The 21,325-nt window shown below is 48.1% G+C and overlaps 1 protein-coding gene across 1 annotated transcript; it reads left to right on the plus strand.

The window, feature by feature from the left end:
- Window positions 1–669: 669 nt before the first annotated feature.
- Window positions 670–13,862, plus strand: SLC16A4 (solute carrier family 16 member 4). The gene is given in 12 exon segments (XM_030465579.1): window positions 670–863; window positions 1,337–1,422; window positions 1,424–1,435; window positions 3,546–3,677; window positions 4,190–4,334; window positions 5,109–5,270; window positions 6,298–6,618; window positions 6,621–6,804; window positions 6,806–6,834; window positions 8,080–8,291; window positions 9,049–9,142; window positions 13,584–13,862. Coding segments are annotated over 12 exon segments (1,545 nt in total). The 5' UTR covers window positions 670–847; the 3' UTR covers window positions 13,736–13,862.
- The last annotated feature ends 7,463 nt before the right edge of the window (window positions 13,863–21,325 follow it).

The raw sequence follows: 21,325 nt of genomic DNA on the forward strand, positions 1-21,325 counted from the left end.
GCTCTGAGCGTTTAAGTTGTCAGGATGAAGTATTTATAAACAAGGAATTTTTAGAAAGTGTGGTGTGGGAAATTAATAAGAAATAATTAAGCCACCATTATATTTATATACACACACACCTGTGTCCTGGCCTACAGCAAGGCAGAGGAGAGCAGAGAGCAGTACCAGGACCCTTCATGATTCAACAGCTTTTCTCCACCCTCAGGAACCCCTTGACCCAACTGGGGTCAAGGAAAACAGGGGAAGAGGGGGAGGAAGAGCAGGAGCTGCTCTTTACCCGGGAGTTTGTATTTCTGTGGAGCCAGCTCCAACCCTGCCCAACTCCCAAGCTCTGCTCCTCTCCAGCTGCTCAGCACTTCAGCTGGAAAACCTGAAGCTTTTCAGCTTATTCTCTCCTAAAATTATGCATTTTCCCAGGTGAATATAAGGCAAGGGATTGAGCTTCTGCTCCCCACCAGCTCCAAGTGCTCCGGCAAGACCAAGGCTTTGCCTGGAGCTGGAACACTCTCAACTTTCCCCTCCTCTTTCCTTCCCACGAGGATTTCTGCTCTGAAACTCCAAAGTTTCCTGCTCCCAGCTGGGGAAGGGGAGGGACTCTTGGCCTTGGGGCCCCACAAACCAAGCTCTGCCTCCAGACAGGAGGAGGAAGGGCTTCCTCCACCCAGTCCCAGCGTTTTCCGGGCTCTGTGTCCCCTTTTGGGACTTGTGGGGAGGGATGGGCACCACCACCCTCACCACAGGAGAATGAAGGGGCAGAATTTGGGCTGCTGAGTCAAGAATGGAGGATTCAGTCCCTGGAGCAAATGAAGACATGTTTCACTGACTGTCTCCAGGAGGATTTTCCAGCATGGAGCAGCAAGGGGGTAAGGAAAATTTTGGATTTGTCCCTCGGGCAGGATCCTGCCACTGCCAGATGGGTGAGGTTGGAAGGGAGACGAGCAGAGGACAGTGAAGAGTTCAGATCTGTGGTGACCCCAGCTGTGGGCATAAACCAACCCAGCTCTCCACTCAAATGCAGCAATAAGGTGCTTGTGAAATGAAACTCCTTAAAGCTCGAGTGAGTACAACAAAGTGGTGGGAAGGAGAAAGGAGACCACAGGGTCTGCAGGCACCAGTCATATCCAAGTTCACAGCTGGAAGCTAAAAGTTTTGGTAAAAGCATCACCCACCCTTGAAATCTTTTGCAAGTTGAAGGTGAAACACTGGTGGTTGCCTACCCCAGGAACAGCAAAAGGATTCCAAGGCAGCTGATGCTTCCACAGAAGGCAGCTTGGGCAGGCAAAATGAAACAGCAACTGAAGAAGGTGTTAATGTGTCCTGAAATTCTCATTGCTAGGGGAAAAGAAGGAGGAAGAGCCTCCAGCCAAGAAGAGTCCAGGAGCTGGAGCTGCGGATGGAAAGTGGGCATGGGGAGTGGTGCTGCAACTTCTTCCTGGTAAGCAGAGACCAAACTGGACCTCAGCATTCCTGGAGGCAGGGCAGAAAGCCTGGAGTGTGACTGACAGGGAGCAGAGGACAGGAGGGGCTGGTGCCACTGAGCTGAGGGAAAAACAGTGGTGCTTTGCCATCCCCTGGCTCAGCAAGCACTGAGCAGAGCCCACACCTTCCCTGCCCCCTGCCCCACCACCTGCAAACATCTCAATTGGTGTCAATGAAGGTGTCCGACCTGCAGCCCAGGTCCAAAAGGTGGCTTGGAACCACAAGATGACTTTACCCTACTCAGGCACAGCATCACCAGGGAGAAGACCCCCAAAGGGTGTCTTATATGGTCCATAACGGTGATCCCTCGGGGCAGCAGAGGATGGGAGCTTGAGCTGTGTCCCCAAAAGTGGCATAGGTGCAGGCAGCTCACACCCCATCTGTTACGCTCTCCCAGGAGGACCAGGAATCTCAACCCCACTTAAAGGCACTATATTTGGATGAGTAATGTTAGCGACTTAATTAATCAATTGATTTAAACTGAAGGAATCACAGAATCATCCAGGTTGGAAAGGACCTCTGAGATCATCAACTCCAACCCTTGATCCACTCCCCCCGTGGTTCCCAGCCCATGGCACTGTCACATTCAGGCTCTTCTTAAAAACATCCAGGGATGGAGAATCCACCCCCTCCCTGGGCAGCCCATTCCAATGTCTGATTACCCTCTCTGTGAAGAATTCCTTCCTAATATCCAACCTAAACCTCCCCAGGCAGAGGTTAAGCCCATGACCTCTTGTCTTACTGATGGCTGCCTGGGGAAAAGAGACCAACCTCCTTTCAGGGAGTTGGAGAGAGTGATGAGGTCTCCCCTGAGCCTCCTCTTCTCCAGCCTGAACACCCCCAGCTCCCTCAGCCTTCCTCACAGGGAATTCTGCTGGATCCCTTCACAGCCTCCTTGCTCTTCTCTGGACCTGCTCCAGCACCTCAATTCTCCTTCCTGAGCTGAGGGGCCCAGAACTGGGACACAGGACTCAAGCTGTGGCCTCACCAAGGCTGAGCACAGGGGCAGAATCCCTTCCCTGGACCTGGTCCTGATCCAAGAACGCTGTTCCTGATCCAGGCCAGGATGCCCTTGGGATTTTTGGCCACCTGGGCACACTCCTGGCTCATGTTCAGCTTCCTGGCAATCCCAGGTCCCTTTCTGCCCCTCTGTGCCCAACCTGGAGCTCCCCATGGGGTTGTTGTGGCCAAAGTGCAGGACCCGGCCCTTGGCCTGCACAGGAGAAAAGGTTTCAGACTGGATCTTAGGAAGAAGTTCTACAGGAGGAAGGTGGTGAGACTGAACAGATTGTTCAGAGAAGCTGTGGCTGCCCCCTTCCTAGAGGTGTTCAGGGCCAGTTGAAGTGGTGTTTGGAGAATCCTTGTCTGGATGAGATGTGTCCCTGCCCATGGGAGGTTGGAGGAGATTATCTCCTTATTAAGGTCCCTTCCAACCTTGGCTATTCTGTGACTCTGAATTCTCCACACCACACTCACACCTTCCCATCTGTGATGGAGCCAACACCATCCCCCACCTAGGGAAGCCTTCCCTGCTTCTCTCCAGACAAAGAACTCCCTGCTGATAATTAACCACTCCCTGCTGTTCAGAAGGGAGTGAGTTAGAATTAAGGACAGAAACTGTCCTTTGGCCCCATGGCAGGACAAGTGGGGGAAACCGCTCCGGCCAATGTCCATCCATGCTCTGCCTAACACCTCCTCAGCTCCTGGTGACCCTTCAGAGTGCTCCAACCCCTTAGGTTATTCTTTAGTATTAAAAAAAAATAACTTATAGAGCAAAAAAAACAAGCCAAAAAGAACCAACTCTACAAGAGGCAGGCTCTGGTGGGAGTCTGTTCCTTTCCTTTAGAAAAGCTGATTTTCACAGAAGGTTTTTTGAGGGCCTTGTTAACAAACCCTAGCATGGCCACCACCAGCCCAACCTGATCCCCCCCCCACCAGTTAACATGTCCTATGTTGTTTCTCCCCCAACCACAACAAATCCCTCACCCAAGAAGAGCAGAAGAAAAAAGCTTTTACCTCCTGCCTGAGCCCTTTGGCTCTCACCTCCTCCTGCTTCCCCAATCCAGGTCAACGTCATGGTGATAGGGATGCTCAAGACCTTTGGGATTTTCTTCGTGGTTTTCCAAGAGGAGATGGGAGGTTCCTCTGAGCAAGTCAGCTGGATTGGCTCCATCATGTCCTCCTGCGCTTCCTAGGAGGTGAGCTTGGCATCTGGCAGGGCTGGGCAGCACTTCTACCTCCAGCTCTCTCCATGGGGCACTGAAGATGCTCTGCAGATCCCGATCTTTCATTGCAGAGTCCCACAAGCTAGACACAGCTCCTACCCAGGTGTCTTGGCAGGAGCAGAGGCAAAGGATGGGGATTGGGACACGACACTACATTGGAGCAGGTTTATCACCCACACCCAGGGCAAAGCAATGTTAAGGCCTCCAAGCAAACCTGCTGATGAATAATTCCTGGTCATGAAGAATTGGGTGCATTAAGAAGCAGGCTCAGGACATCTGGGCCTTCAACTCCTCCCCCTGAGCTCCTAGGGGACAAGACAAGGTCTCTTGGACTCTCTCCTCAATATTAACCCAAAAGAAATTTCTTGTGTTCTTCCTCCCTTCCAGGCCACTCACCAGATGCTACAACTCTCACATACACATCCCCAAGCCCTGCAGAGCATCATTTGCACCTTCAGCTCACAATTTCTCCTTTTCCCTTCCAGCCCAGTGGTGTCCGTGGCTGCAGGAGGCTCGGGGAGCGACCAACACTCCATCATTTGGGGCTGTCCTGGTGGGAGGATGGCTGCCTGCTGAGCACCCAGGCCACTAGCATCCCTTTCCTCTTCATCTCCATGGGACTTCTCCTGGGTGAGCAACCAGGGACTCATGGTCAGGCAAGAACTCCCTGGGCAAAATGAGTAAAAGGAGCTCCTGTGATGTTCAAGCAGGCAGCTGCCTGTGTAGATGTGGTGTGAAGACCTTAGAGCACCTTCCAGTGCCTGAAGGGGCTTCAGGAAAGCTGCAGAGGGACTTTGGACAAGGCCCTGGAGCAATGGGATGAAGGGAAATGGCTTTAAACTGAAGAGGGGAGATGTAAGTTGGAAATGAGGAAGAAATTGTTTGGTGTGAGGGTGCTGAGCCCCTGGCCCAGGTTTCCCCAGAAGCTGTGGCTGCCCCATCCCTGGCAGTGTTGAAGGTTGGATGGGGCTTGGAGCACCCTGGGCTAGTGGGAGGTGTCCTTGATCATGGCAGGGGTGGCACTGGGGGAGCTTTAAGGTCCCTTCCAACCCAAACCAGTCTGGGATTCTGTGAAACCCCGGAGCTTCATGCTCAGGAGCACAAAATACCATCTTCAACATGCTAGACTTAACTAACCTGCCTCTTTTTCTCTGACCCAACATGAATTCTGGCCTTTTAAAACCCTCCCTAGAAATGCCATCCTCAACAACCCCTCCATATTAAATCCCACTCATGAGATCTTTCTGTCCCCTCTACCACTTCCAGCCCAGGAACCCTGCAGAGGAGCTCTACTATGGCAACACCGAGCTTGGGATGGGTGTGACTTCAAATCCCTAAAAAACTCAAGCTATGAAGCAATTCCTTTTGTTGGTCCTGGAGATCTTATTTCTACCTTTTCCCCAGGAATGGGCTTCTCCTGCCTTTACCAGGCAGCTGCAGTGATGATTGCCAAACGCTGCAGGACACGCTTGGCTTTCTCCAATGCCATCGCCCGCTCTGGGATGGGGATGACCTTTCTGATTGCACCTTTCACTCAGCTTCTCATCGAGTTTTATGGCTGGCAAGGTGAGGGCAATCTCCCCCCTTTGTCCAAATTCATCAGTGCTAAGAGGGAGTTTGAGGATAAGGTAGCATAAGGGGATCTTACCTGGAGTGCTGGGTCCAGGTCTGGAGTCCCCAACACCAGAAGGACACAGAGCTCCTGGAATGTGTCCAGGGCAGAGCCACTGAAATGCTCAGAGGGCTGAGCACCTCCCTGGGAAGCCAGGCTGAGGGATTGGGGTTGTTCAGCCTGGAGAAGAGGAGGCTCCCAGGTGAGCTCAGAGCAACCTTCCAATATCTGAAGGGGCTCCAAGAAAGCTGGGGGAGGGCTTTGGACATGGGAGGGTAGGGAGAGGATGAGGGGAAATGGGTTAAAACTTGAGGAGGGGAGATTGAGGTTGGACATGGGGAAGAAATTGTTTGGTGTGAGGGCTGAGCCCCAGGTTGCCCCCAGAAGCTGTGGCTGCCCCATCCCTGGCAGTGTTGAAGGTTGGATGGGGCTTGGAGCACCTGGGCTGGTGGGAGGTGTCCCTGACCATGGCAGGGGTGGCACTGGGGGGGTTTAAGGTCATTTCAACCCAAACCACTCTATGATTATGATCTTTATAAAACTGAGAATCGGGATGACTCAGCCTCTTCTAGAATAGTTGGAGATTGTCTGCATAATGCTAAAACACTTCAGCAGTCACTGAAGTTAAGCCAGAGATCTGAGAAACCAAAACCAACCCTGACAATCCCTGCTTTCACCACACTTTTCCAGGCCAACTGGAAAGTCTGTCTCATGCAGTGGATTTCTAATGAGGCAAACAAAACAAAAACAAAACCCCTCCCAAACCCCAGCTCTGTATTTGGTGTATGCATCCCAGTCTGGGTTTGGGGTGTGCATTCCAGTAAAAGTGACTTCCAGCTAGAAAAAGAGGAACAAAAGCTGCTGTAAGATACTCCTCCTTACGACTTAGTCCAAATTAAGCTATATCCTGTTCTAGAAAAATAATTCCCTCTGGCTTCTCCTTCTCATGGCAAGACAAAAGCATCATTTGTCTTCCCTCAGGTACTCTCCTGATTTTTGGAGGCATCATGTTAAACCTTGTGCCTTCCAGCATGCTGCTGAGGCCCATCAGCACCCAATCACCCCAAAGCTCCTCTGCTAAAAATCCAGACCACGGGTCTTTAGTGGAAAAGAAGAATTCAGAAACCCTTCCTGGATGCTCAGATGAAACCATTCCCCAGGAAGCACAGCTTCACAGTGCACAGGACACTCCACCACAGAGGGACTCATGATGTCCTATGGCAGAGATGCTCTCAGCAGCTACACCAGCTTTGGAAGGTCTTGAGAAACCCCATGTGGACACCAGCTTGCTAGAAACAACCACCAGGCCAAGAGAACCTCCAAAACCCTTCCACTAACCGAAAAGAAAGCTCAGAGCCTCTCCTTGACTTCTCCCTCTGAAGGATCCCTCTTTGGCATTTTCACCTGGTCTTTTCTGTTCAGCCACTTGGCCTACTTCGTGCCCACCTTCCACTTGGTAGCAAGAGCCAGGATACTGGAATCAGCAGCATGATGCCTCTTACCTCGTTTCCGTAGCTGGTAGGCAAAAGAATCTTTTAAACGCATTTATCATGAAGATGATGCCAAAAGAGGAAGGAAAAGCAACAGAAATCTGGCCAAAGAAAAGGTCCCATATATGTCGTGAAAAGCTTCATCACAGCCCTGATCCCCCTTTTCTGAAGATTGTTACTTTTGGACATGTACAAAGTCACTCTCAGGTGGTGAGTGGTCCTCTCAGCCCAAAGCAGATGATCCCCCACCCTGGCTGCACCCAATAAACACAACTTCCCAGCTAGAAAGGTGCTATCTGTCCTCCCAAACCTTCCCTCCACTGTTTCTGCTTTACTTCAACCCAAGAGTCACAGAAATCCCGAGTCAGTCAGCATTCCAAAACCTCCAGTTTGATCCAGGAATGTGGGGGCAGAGAGAAAAAAAAATCAATATATGGGGAAAAAAATACCCCATCTGGCTCTGGCTATTTGGATTTGGCACATACATTTCCAAGAGGAATAAAAAAACAACCCAAAACCCATCAAAAATCAAAACCATGCCTGATAATAACCAGAGATTAACACTAAAGTTGCATCAGGTTAAGAAAGTGCTCCAACCTCAGTCATTATAAAATATTTTATTGCACAAAAATAAAATTGACTACGTAAATATTACAGAAATGAGGGGTATCTAAAAGCAATTCATCTACATTCTGAAGAAAAGGAGGCCACAGTGTGCAAGACAGAGCTGCCAGTGAGCACTCATCTCAGTTCATCAAATAATGTACCAAAAAGTTTGTGGAGCTTTTAAACCAAAATGCAGCAAGTGCTGCTCTGAACTCCAGCAAACGACATTTGAGAAATGTAAAAACCAAGCATCAAGAAGTCTGCTGGGCCTCTGTTAAAATAAAAATCTAACAAGCAGATTGATAATCTGCTTTTTTTTTTTTTCTATCTTGACAAAGAGATCAAGCAGACAGATTATCTTCCTTGGTTTTACTGCAGGGCAGTTCAGGGCTTTCTGCTGAGTGCAGAAATTAATGGAATTTTTACAGACTGCTATGGCACATGACAATTGCAGGCACCAAGGTGAATAATAATAATATAAAAATAAATAATTAATTTTAGAACAGCCTAAAAAGCACCTAAAAGCCTCCCAGCAATTCAGCCCTTTGTGGTTGTGTTCCTACAGCCAGCAGCATGTGGACACGTTTCAGACTGAGGCAGTGCAAAATGGCAACCAAAGAAAATTTTACATCTTTTTTGAGGTTCCGGTGAACTCCTTTCCCCTCAGGCATCACGGAGACAGTCAGCCAGCTCCTCTCAGGCTGGGTGGCTGACCAGAACTGGACCAAGAAGTATCACTACCACGTTGCTTACCTTGTCCTTTGTGGGATCACCAACCTGCTGTGTCCTCTGGCCACCACCTTCCCCTTGCTCATGACCTATGCAGTGGCCTTTGCTGTTTCCTGTGGGGGGTTCATGGCTCTGGTCCTCCCTGTGCTGGTGAGTAAGAGATTTCATTAAAATATGTCTATATATATATACATATATGAAAGTAATCTATGTGTATATATACTATATATATCAAATAGGTAGTATGTGGCACTTCCAACAGGATCCTAGAATTATATGACCACCCTTTCATGAAGCTGAAGCACCCCAGGGGGCTGCAGACTCACATGAGAGGGCTCTTCCCTCCTCCAGTTTTCCCAGTTGGAGCCACTGGAGAGCCCCAGATCTCCTCTCCAACCCACTTACTGGTATCCACAGCCCAGATGCCATCAACACACTGGGGGTTTCTTGCTTGTTTTTAAAGCCCCAGCTCTGCTAATTGCCTTCCACATCCTCCTTTCTGAAGGAGACTCCTCCAGCTCAGAGGAATAAATAGATATTCTTGTCTCAAAGAGGGATCTGCTCCAGATCTGGGAATTCTTTCGAACACTTGTGGCAAGATCCAGGGAGAGAGTTATCATCATAATTTGCTTTTTTTTTTTTTTTCTTTTCTGGGAAGGAATTCAAAACTTCAAAGACCTTCCTCAAAAGTCTTAGCACCCCAGGACCTTAGCAGTCCTGGAACTCCAGGAATTTCCATCCTGACCTTAAGGAGGTGATTCCAGGCTGGAGCAGACCAACAGGTTCAAAGGCCTCGCAAAACTGGAAACTTCCTAGGGAAAAAGAATTAAAATAAATACAATACTTCTCTTGGGCTTGCAGATTCACATGACCTTGATGGACAATTATCCATTTGGTTTACAAACAGGTGGATCTAGTGGGGGTGCCAAAGCTCCACAGCTACTTGGGGTTTGCTGCTTTCTTTGCTGGGACTGCAGCCATGGGTGGACCTCCTCTGGCAGGTAACTCTCATGTTCTCTCTAATTTATACCCACTGCAGCCATCCAGTGAGCTTCCAGCATCCAAAGATGAAGTTTCTGTCCAAGCAGAAAACAAACAAACAAACAAACCCCATCATATTTCAGAAATCTATCTCTATGGATAGGCAGTATTTTCCTGGAGAATTCCCCCCCAAAAAAAAAAAAAAACCTACACAAAACAAAAAAACCAAACCCAACAAGCAGTGTGGAAAAAAGCTACATGGAGAAAAAACTACAAAGGAGGCTAAACCCACCTTTTAACTCTGACTGCAGCAGAAGAGTAATGACCCTGTTACTCTGGACTTGAGCTCCCTAGCAGGGTGTTGGAACATTCAACTTGGTCCAGAGGGAGCACAGAGGAGACCTGGAGCAGAATGGGAAGCAGCAGCCAACCCCACACAGAGCACAGTCACAGGAGAAGCCTCAGCAATCTCTTGTTTTGAAGTAGATTACACAGCTCAGCCACGAGAGCTTCTGGGCCCAGAGATAAGGAGGACAAGAAGCCTTTCCTGCTCTGCCTCTGCCAGCAACCTGGGGCAGCTTGGAGCAGATGGGGGATTTCAAGCACTCAGAAGCATCTCTGCTCTCAGCTTATGCAGACCTTCATGGAACCCCAGACTGGTTTGGGTTGGAAAGGACCTTAAAACTCATGTAGTCCCAATCCCCTTGCCAAGGGCAGGGACACCTCCCACCAGCCCAGGGTGCTCCAAGCCCCATCCAACCTTCAACACTGCCAGGGATGGGGCAGCCACAGCTTCTGGGGGCACCCTGGGGCTCAGCACCCTCACAACAAACAATTTCTTCCTCACCTCCAACCTCCATCTCCCCTCTTCCAGTTTAAAGCCATTTCCCCTCATCCCATCCCTCCAGGCCCTTGTCCCAAGTCCCTCCCCATCTTTCCTGGAGCCCCTTCAGGCACTGGAAGATGCTCTAAGGTCTCCCCATTGCAGCCTTCTGTTTTCCAGCCTGAACACCCCCGACTCTCTCAGCCTGACCCCAGAGCTGCTCCAGCCCCTGGATCATCTCAGCGGCCTCCTCTGGACTCAGTCTAAGAGCTGCATGTCCTTCTTATGCTGGGGACTCCAGAACTGGACACAGTTGGGGACTTGTTCTCCTCTCTAGTCCAGGAGAAAGCTCTTCCTCCCCCCAGTGGACTTTAGCCACACACCTCACCAGAGCTGGAGCTGAGCTCTTCCTCCATCCTCAAAATGCAAACAAACTAGAAAAAAAGCTGCAAGGTCAAATATCAGCAGGAACAATGTCCTGTCCCTCACCTGGCAAGAATCTCCTGCAGAAAACCTGGCATCTTGCTCATCATTTATTGCTTCCTGCCCCCTGCTATCAGCTGCCCCACACCTGCAGAGGCACTTTGCTCCCAGATGCCAAAGAGCAGGTAAATCCATGCACAAAAATGTTTTAGCAACACTGCAAGGATATGAAAAAAAAAATCAAATAATTTATTTTTATTTATTTATTGACCAAATAATAATAAATTTCCCTAATCAGTATTTCCAGATTGGGAAAGCTCTGTGGATGGAAAAAATTTTGAGCAACTAAAGCGTCTCTTTGCCTGTCTGCTTTACACTGTCACTGTGATCTACAGCCTGTCTCAACTAAGATCTCTTCTGCTGATACAAGATGGATATCCCCTAGCAAGCAATCCCTGTACAACCAGGCCAGTAAATTCCCTGCCACAGTAACATCCATGATGAGAAGAGCTCAATAATTTTGTGCTCTCTCCAATCCATGCATCACCCGTGCTCAAAGCAGGGATGTTTTCAGCTGCTCCCAATCTCCTCTTGTTCATGGGGAACTCTCTGCAAGTGCTAAACCACTCCTGGTCTGGAATTTGTAAAGCAAGAGGCTTGCCTGCAAAAAAAGCTCCCCATGGAAATCAGTCTTCTTAATACTACTTAAATAAAGGACAAATAAAGCAGAGAAGCACAACTGTCATTGATCTGTCTCACCATGGGCAGAGAGAGGGGAAGAACTCTGGCTTCAGGGTGGAGGTTGGTGATCCCAGATAAATTCTGCAATTTTCCGGTACAGCTGCCTTATGAAAAGTTACTACAACCAGGCACTGCTCATTAAGGGGCCAAAAGCATCCGCTCCTTGCAGAACAAAAACCAGGATTCAGATGCCCTGGGAGAGCCTGGGGTCTCGATGCTGCTGACCTCCCTAAACCTTACCTTTAGAGCTACAAGTTGAGAAAACTCAAGTTATTTTTCAGGCAGCAAAACCCAAGGCACAAGGAAAAGCACCAAGGTTAGAAAATGCTGATTTTGCACCTTAGAACAAAGCCCAGCACAACGAAAAGGTGACAGGTGACTTACCTGCAAAGCTCTTTAAGTAAAAGCCTTGAAGTCCAGAGGCAGCCAAAAGCCTGGGGTGAAAAGTTTCAAGGCTCCTTTGTAGCTCCTCATCCACCAGCACTCCTGGATGCTTCTGCCATGCTGGGGAAAAAAAAAACAAAAAACCAAACCAGAACAACATTATTTTAGTGAGCTAAGGAGAGAAAGCATCATTTTGTTCTATAAGCAGCACTAATCAGTGACTCAAACTATTAAAGGAAAACAAAACAAGATTACAAAATCTGTTCCAGCAACCAGCACACAAAGACTCCAGCCCCAGCAAATCCACAAGGTGAAGGGGAAGAGGATGGAGACACTGGAAAGCTGGGAAGCCATGGGCATTTCATTACTCTCATCTAAATTTTACCTCCTCTTCACACTCCTCAAGGCAGCAGAATCCACAAAATTTCAGATTACAGATCAGCAGCATGAGCACCTGCCATGGATGTGGACAACTGAAGTGCCATGAATTTACCAACTCTGCTTGCAGAAACTCTGCTGGAGTTTGCACACCATGAGTTTTTAATTCAGTTTTCTGCAGCAAGAATTATTTGGTTGGTTGGTTGGTTTTGGTTTTTTATGAGGATCTGGGGCACAGACAGTGCACCTGCTTAAGGCTGGGGGGTATGTGGTGGAAGATGACTGCTGTGAAGCCAGGGAGGATGCAACACTGGTCTTCCAGCCCCTAAACCCCCCAGAAAAATGAAAATAATTTCAATAAAACAGAGCTCAGCTAGAGCACCTTGTCCACTACAGCTTACAGAGGGTGAGCAGCTCTTATGTCCAGCTCCCATAGACTTCCAGACAGCCAAACTAATCCCACCTTGGAAGATCAACCATGCAGCCAAAACAGAAGGGGGTCAGGGCAGAGCCACCCACCTCACCCAGCCCAGCACCCTGGGCTCCTTCTTTCCCACAGCCAGCAGCTCCAAACCCAGCCCTGAGAAATAAAACCAAGAGGTGAACCTGACACTGAGGCAGGGCAAAGCAGTTTGTCCTGATTCTAAACCTCTCCTGTGGCCATCCCAACCTGCAGCAAAGCCACAGATGCCACCTCTGGTTTATCCCCAAGCCCACATCTCCCTGGCTGCATTTCATAGAATCTTTCAGGTTGGGATCATCACCCTACTCTACAAAGTTCTCCCCTAAACCATATCCCCCAAAACCACATCTGAATGACCCAGTGAAGTTACTGCATGGTTGAGGCTGGGGTCTCTGGGGACTATATTATTTTCCTTCCTAACCACAGCTGCTTTGCAGAATCCCAAATTTAAGCCAGATCTTGCCTGTAAATCAGGCAAGTCCAGAGAGATGTTTTGTATTTTTATAGCAGCAGCAGATGTGGCTCAGCTGCTTAGCCACCATCCCCTATAGCACACACAACAGCAACTCCCCCCACTTTGTACATTTTCAGTTCAAATGGCAGAATTATCCACTTTTAAGATGATTGTCTAGGCAGGAGATGATAACACTATCACGAAATAAAACACTTGGAGGTGACTTTAAAAGGTGACCTGCTTCCTTCCCAGATTCCTCCAGGGAATTTCTGTTTTTCCTTTTAAGTGCTGAAAAAACTGCTTTTAAGCAAGTTCACTTCAAGGTCCTGGCCTGGGGTGGCTCAGATGAGACAGGTTGCACCAAACAGGGTCTGTTTCCAAGGAAGCAGCACTGGAGAGTGTGGAGTTTGCAGCCCAGATGTTGCAAACACATGCAAGACTTCTGGAGAATCCAATGGGAGCTTCCATCTGCTGCAGCAGTGGTTTTTGGCTGGGGGAAAGACAGGGGGGAAAACCATAAAAAGTCAGGGATGGAATGCAATCAAATTCAAACCCATGCCCACTGCATGTCCAAAAGGAATGACCTACAAGTACCCCTGGCAATGGCTACAGCCCTAACCATCCACATAAATGCTACCCAGCAGCAGGCATGGGAAGAGTTAAGATCATTTAAAGAAAATATTTGAGGAATTCTTGAATGAGAACACACATCCTTTGCTTCCCACCCACCTCCCCTAATGATTTTTTTCAGTGAGAAAAATTCAACAGCTTTACTAACAATCTTTTCTCCTGCAGGCTGGCTGTATGACTACACCCAGACATATGCCTGCTCTTTCCTCTTTGCTGGAGCCTGTGCTCTCATCTCGCCTCTTTCTTTCTTCTTTGAGCCTTTGGCCCAGAAATGGAAGCTAAAAAAAGCCAACCTGGACAACGGACCCTGGGGCTGAAGCCATTCCATGGTGGAAATTTTAAAGGATGGTGTTTAATCACATCGACAATTGGAAAATGGTCTCTGGGCCATACCTTCTGTACTGGGAAACCAAACAGCAGCAGAAATAAAAATAAGAATTTTTAGATGACACATTCACAGTTTGTGTATCTAGATACTTCTCCTGCATGTGTGATTAAAGACATCTGAAAAATCCAGAGTGCAAAGTGTTATTTGATGAGAAAAAACTCAGGCTGACAGCCCGGGTGGACAGGGGCTTCACTTTGTCTTTGCTCTTTAGGGTCTACAAAGTACCTACAGGCACTAAACCATCCTTGTCCCTGCTCCTGAGATGTGTTTTCCTGTACCTGAGATTTAACCTTGCTGGGTTCTGCCTGCCAGCTCAGCACAGTAGCCACAGAGCCACCCCCCAACCTTCCCAACTCCCACCAGAGCAAACTAACTAACCCCTGGGGCTGAGAAGCACAGCAGGAGGTTTGGGTTCACTCCATTCAGATAGGAATAATTAGCCCCAGGGAGGGATGCAAGATGGTATAGAGATGGTATATAGCGATGGTATAGAGAGATTCAACTTGAGGACATGGAGAAAAGCCCTTCCACAAAACCCTCTTTTTCATGGAGCGGGATGGTGGCTGTGGCTGCTCATCCTCCTCCCAGGCACTGTGTTCTTCGTCACAGGGCAATGACCTGGAAGCAAAATCAATTCTAATTAAAGCCCAGCACAGCAAACAAATATAAAATCCATCTTCCAGCCTCCTCTCACCTTTCCAACCACCCAGAAACTTTCCAGGGTTCAAGGAACACCTGGAGAGAGCTTCCAGAGCTAGGCAGCAACTCTGAGCAGATACTCCCCCAATGCCCCAGAGATTTATTTTAGCTGGACAAAACATAAGGCAGCTGCTTTGACTTTGTTATTTTGGTTGTGAGGTCGCAATATTTTGCAGATATCTGAAATTCTCACAGAAGGGTTTTATACTGACCATCCCAGCCACTACCATTATCATTTATTTTCTTCCCCCTTTTTCTTTTTTAATATGAAACCAACAAGACTTGTTTCCCCTAGAGAAACACACTCCTTTCAACTATCAAATGAGTTATTTCAAGCACAAAATTAAACAATCTGTATTTAATACAAAGCTACAGACCATTATAAAGATACTAAGCAGCTAAAACACTGCTGCAGGCAAGCAAGTTCCCTGCCAGATAATGGGCCAAATTCAGCATTGCACAACACCAAAGCATCCAGGTTGGGCTTAAACCAGGGAAAAAAATAGAGCTGAATTTGCAGCAAATGGGGAATATCAGTGCTACAAAGCAGTGAATTTTTCATTGACTCATTTTCATTTATGGCTACTTTAAACTCCTGCTGGAACGGGCAGGCAACAAATGCCTCAGCAATTGTTCTGTTAAACCTTTTTAAATACAGGATGGGATTCAGAAATCCCAGTTAATATCTGTATCCACAGGAGGATCTCCAGTGGTTCATCTTCAGAGGAGGTTTAAGGATAAGGATAATTTAAGGCACTGGGAGCTCAAGAGGGGTGAGTAGGTACAGTGTCCTTTGTCTCTAAGCCTTCAGCTGAGGCTTTCTGCAGCAGTGCTGAAGGTTTCCTTGGCAAATTTGAGTTTTCAGCTCTGGAAACAATACAGCTCATCACTCTGGGACTGAACAAATTCAAGATTGCCAGCAGCACTGGGTTGCTGCTGTAACAGGAACTATTGGGAATACTTTGCTTCAGGTTTTCCAATCCCAAAATTTCAAAAGCCCTTTTTATTCTACATCTTTAACATGGATTTGAGCTTTTTGCTGTTAACAGGGAGAGACTCAGTGACCAATGTGGCGATGAAGAAGAACCAACACACCCTGTCCTCACTCCTCTTGCTCTGCAGGGTTTATAGTTCCTGTCCCCCACCTCTTCCTGTCCCACACCTCCCACCAGCCCAAGTTGCTCAGAGCCCCGTCCAGCCTGGCCTTAAAAACTTCCAGGGATGGAGCTTTCACCACCTCTTTGAGCAACCTGTGCCAGTGTGTCACCACCCTCATGGTGAAGAACTTCTTCCTAACATCTCATCTGAATCTACCTACCTCAAGTTTTAATTCATTCCCCCTAGCCCTACCACTACCTGAGATCCTAAATAGCCCCAACAACTTTCTTGTAGGCCCCACAAATGGGCTCCTGCTAAAAGCTCCAGGTTTTCAAGTCCTCCACTGCCCCCTCCAGGGTAACACTCCGCCTTACCCTTTTATAAAAAATTTGTCTCCAAAGTGCTTGCACCCTCTACTTCCCCCAGCAAAGGAGCAAACAGCCCAGGAGCTCCCATTTCACACGGCATCTTACTCCACTGATGGGTCACACCAGCTTTTGTTTGCCCTCAAAAGAATTCCACAGAGACCAGCCCCAGTCATCTCTTATGTCCCAAAAGAGGTTGAGGAAAACATTTCCCACTGTAAGAAACTCCTGCCAGCTGCCCTGCAGAGTCCTACCAGAGGCTTGGAGGTGGGAAAAGAATCTTCAAGATTTTTTCTTTGCAAGCCAGCAGGTCCAGGGTGAGCTCCAGGGGTCAGGTCTGACTCTCTCCTCTCACACCTTTTGCTGGGAAAGCAAGCACAGAGCAGATGGTTTAGTTCTTCCAGCTCTGAAAGCTGAAGCCATTCATTTATTTACTCACAAGCTCCACACCCATTAGAGAAACAAACAACAATGAGGATGGGAACATCTGCCTGGAGGGAGAGTTTTTTTCACCATCCCACTGAAGTCACCTCAAAAATAATTTCCTCAAGCCAGTTCTGCATAGAGAAGAGCATCGTGTGCTGCTCAGATCAAAGGAAATGCAGGGGTTGCTGTAACCTCGGAGGCTGATTCACAAACCTGCTTTGTGCTGCTCCCTTACCCAGGAGAACAAGAGCTTAGTGTGACCTTCAGCACGGGAAGTGTTGAAATGCAATGTCCTCCCAGTCCTCCTCCCTCCTGGGAGCTGAGGTCTGGATTCCCTGGAGCTTTTCAACCCAACCATGCCTCTCAAGCATCACCTCTGCACTGGCTTTGTACTGGAAAAAAATTGTTAACCCTACCACAGAATGGTCCTACTAATAGCCAAGGCTGGGACTGCCCCACCACCCCTCTCAGATGCTGAAATCTGGGAGGTTGGAGACCAGGGTGAGAAGTTTGGGGTTTAACCCATCAGCTGGGATCACAGATTGAAGCAGCACCTTGGATGCTTAGGGCACAAAAGCATAGAGAAAAAACGATCTGCCCAGGGCACTCTGACTAGGGGAAAGGGAAAATCTCCATCCTCTAGATTTTAAAGGGGAAAAACAAGTTTTTTCCTAGCTGTTGCAGGCACAGGTCTGCTTTCTGGGTGGTGTTACAAACCCACCATAAAACAAGATGCTCCTGAGGCTTCTGCTTATGCCTTCAGCTGCAAGAAGAAAACAAAAAGCAATTTAAAATGAATAGCTGTGGAAGGATGTTACACCACGGCCTCCCAGCAAGAGGAAGCAAGGCTGTTCCTCCTGTTGGCAGATACCATGTGTGGCTGTTTACTTGCCCTTACAACACACACTGATAACAGGAACACTTCCTTTTTTCCCTGCCTGGAACAGGTCCCACAGCTATGCTGGCAATGCACAGAGTTATGAGGCTGAAATTCAAAAAAATTTTCACTTCCAGTGAGATGAAAGCCTCCACAGGAGATGGGGAGTTGTTTGGGGGCTTTTTTTTGAGTTGATTTTGTCTTTAATTTTTAAAGGTAGCGTAACAATTTTCACTGAAGTCAGTGGGAACTGATCAGTTACCCTAATGGAGAAAAATAAAAGCAGATATCTGAAAAATGAGAAGTTTCATCTTTAGCTATAAGATCCTCATAGAAAAGCTTCCCAAAAGGCTGCTTAACCTCAAAGGAGAATGGTCTGCTCTTGTACTTGCTGCGACAATTCAGAACTAATCCTGGGTCAAAGTCTCTCTACTTTCTCACGGGGCAAGACAGGGCAAGGATGGGCTTGGGAGAGGCAGGAGGGTATTTTTACATCACCACAGTGACTAATTAAACCAATACTGACTTCCAACCCCTCCAGCCTTTGGCCAAGCAGGGAAAGGGAGATACAACCCTGAAAGAGAGGGGTCCCAGGGATGGGGGGATGCAGTACTGGGCTCCCCCAGCCTCAGTCCACTGCTGGGACTCAAGTCTGTGCAATGAGGAAAAGCAAAGACACTTGCGAAAAGATACCGAGAGCCAGGAACACATTGGGGCTGATTACCTCAGTCCAAGAGAAGAAAGGTCAGGTTGGATGGGGCTTGGAGCAACCTGGTCCAGTGGGAGGTTGTCCCTGCCCATGCAAGGGGGTGGAGTGATAAGCTTTAAGGTCCTCATGAGACAAACCAGTCTGGGATTCTATGAAAAGCTGGGCTGGCAAGATGTGAATTATGAAGTCTTCATGATGTGAATCCTTCATGAAGTATTCATCCACCCAAGAGAAGCTGCATGAGAAACCCACTACCCCCCTTCCTGGCCATGCCCTCCCCATCAGCCTCTACAGCAGCAGCTGGGGTGGTCCAAGGGGTTCATCCTGCCCTGAACCTCTGGCCAGGCTGGCCAAGGTGCTGGGCCTCAGAGCTGAAGCACCCAAGGCTGTCCTGCAGGCAACCCCTTGGCCAAAGTGGGCTGCAAAACACCACAATGATCCAGAGGACACCTCCCCTTGAGTGGCAACAAAGCTTAACAAGAACCCTCAAGAGTACCAGTGCTTCCTTAACCTGAAATCCTTCCTGCCACCCCACAACAAGTCCTCAGGTGGACCCAAAAATGTCCAATTTGCAGGGCTGAACCACTGTTACTTGCATATGAAAGAGATTAAGGCTGAAGGATCAAAGTGCCCACTTGCTGGAAGTGGCAGAAATCAGAGGGAAAACTGGCATTTCAGGGCAGGATGGAGTTGTAAGTGTAATGCATGACCTATCACTGGATCTGGGGACAGGAAATACTGAAGATAGCTAAAAATCTACAGACCTTTCTTCAGATCCAATTGCACAACTAGGTATGAAGGTCAAGGCAGGGAGACGAGTAGATGAACTGTTACCCACAATTAACCTATGGCTCATCCGTGGCAGCTGACCACGTGCAGACACAACTCATCCTGATCCCAGGACAACACACATGAGTTCCAACTCAAGAGCATGAGCTGGGCTGGGAGGTGCCAACTCATTCACCCATGGTATTCATTCACACATTTGGCAGCATCCATACCTCCATTTTTCAACCACATTTAATGAACACATCCAAGAGGTCAACAAAAGAGTAGAGCTTTGAGCCACCACCCCAGACACACTCTCTGCTCCTGATAGAAGCACTTTGAAGAAAGAGGATGAACTACATTAATCCTGCGCAAATAATCCATTTTAAACCTGGGCACAGCTGACAAAAGTTCTTCAGCAGCGTACTCTGCCTTAAGGGTTTTCTTCCCCAGTTTTTCAAGCCACCTCTAATTAAAGACAGACCCACACCTTCTGACCCACCACCAAGGAGACACGAGAAAGAACCACAAAGCTATCAGCCAGAACCCTTTCCACCTCTATCCTGACCTTCCTGCAAGACACCCTTGCCCCACTGACCTATCCCAAAAGCTCAGGCTGTGTGGTGAGCACATAACTTCAAGAAGAGCATTTCCCAGTAAACCAGCAGCACTAGGCCAGCACAAGCTTGTTTTAGCAAGGAGCAGAATCTGGGCCATCTGATGTTTTAAACTAATAAATTCAGCTGTGGCTGGTAAAGCACAATGATAAAAAACAAACAAACAAACAAAAGAAACAAAAAAAATAAACAAAAGAAACAAAACCCCGTGGAATTCAAATATCTGGTTCCCTGTCTAATCCACTTGAATCGCTTCCTACTGCAGTGCAGTTAATTAAATGGCTCTCTTTATAAATCCACTTTCCCCACAAGTCTCATTAGCCAAATTAATATGATGCATATACAGCACTTAACCCTTCCAAGAGACTTAATAACAGCCTGGCTCTACCTGGCAGCTGAAGCAATTCAGAAGGCAGAAGGACAGGACCCAGCAGATGAAAATCAGCTCCCTACTCTGGAGCAGCCACAAGAGAATCAGCCCACACCACATCCCACCAGACCTCAAGTTCTCCAGAATAAATATGTAATGAAAAAAAAAAAAAAGAAAAGAACAATCTCCCAATTGTGGAATGAGAGTCAGCTCTTCTGGAACAGCCACAGATGGGCCTGTTTACCATGTTGCCCAAAAAGTGGGAGAGCACGCAAGCCCTGAGACCCATGCCCAGGTAACCACCCGAGAGGTGAGCCAGCTCTTCAAAACCACCTCCTTTGTCTGGGTCATGCTCCCAGATCCCTCATCTCCTGTTGGCACTAACCACCCAGAGAAGTTCAAATGCACCTCCAGTTTATTACTACCAGCCCCAAACCTTTTGTTACAAAAATTACACCCGATTCATAGGCCATAACACAAACATGAATAACATTGCAAAAACAGGAATTTCAACTACAAGCACCAACCTATTGACAAAAAACGCATCTCAAGAACATCCCCTACCCACTTCCCTCCCCTCATTACCAGCAACATCTACAATTATTCCCATTTACAATAAGCAGCTTAATTTAAATGCTTCCATTTAGCATCCCATAAACACGGAGAGAGCTTTGCCTCACCCATTGCCTTGACTTCCCAGAGCAACATTTACACCACAAGAAACAGGATTCTGGGTTTAAAGCAGTGTTAATTCAAAGCAGTTCATGAAAATCAAACCAACTGCTTTAGCTTGCCAAGATGAAAACCTGGAAGTTTTCCCCAAGTCTTGCCCCAGGACAGGCAGAGAAGCCTCCTGTTGGTCAACAAACCCCCCCAAAGCCAACGCAGAAGCTACATGGAAGAGTTCACCCTTGACTTGCCAACCCAGAGGGGATGGGGCAGCACACTGGCCCAAGCAAACACATTAGCATAAGTCAGTAAGATGGAAAATCAAGGAAAAAAACTCAACACAACAAGTGACAAAACCATCTTGTTTTAACATTATGATTCAGTTCAACCTCAGCAAACGCCCTTACCTCTTTCAGGATCTGCCCAGGAACAGGCAACCTTGTAGAGCACAACCATGGCATCCTTTGGGTGAAAGGCAGCCTGCAGCCAAGCCGTGGTCCTGCCAGGCTGCAGGGCAGCACAAGGTCCCTTCTCCACGGCAGGTTCAAGGATGTCAAGGCAAACAGGGCAAGCTTGCAGGTCAAGGTGTCTTCATCTGCAGGTCACATGGATCCTAACAGCCCAGCAGAGTGTAACACCAGTGTTTCTGCAGCCAATGACGCAGCACTGTTAGCTTCTTCTTGAGGAGTCATCAGGAAAGGCCCCGAAGTCTCCTGCAGCGACCGTGGAGTTGTAACTCCTGCATGGGAACAGCTTCCACAGCTCAGGAGCCCCTGAGACAGAAGAATGCAGTGACTACAGCACACAACGTTTTTCAGGCTGCCTCCGTGTTTGGGCCTTTTTTGGGGATTTTTTGGTACTACCCGGGGAGGCGACTGCAAGCAAACATGCAGTCGGACCTGGGCCGCGAGCAGGGTGCAT

Source organism: Calypte anna, chromosome 26 (assembly GCF_003957555.1).
Source record: "Calypte anna isolate BGI_N300 chromosome 26, bCalAnn1_v1.p, whole genome shotgun sequence".
Lineage (NCBI taxonomy): Eukaryota > Metazoa > Chordata > Aves > Apodiformes > Trochilidae > Calypte > Calypte anna.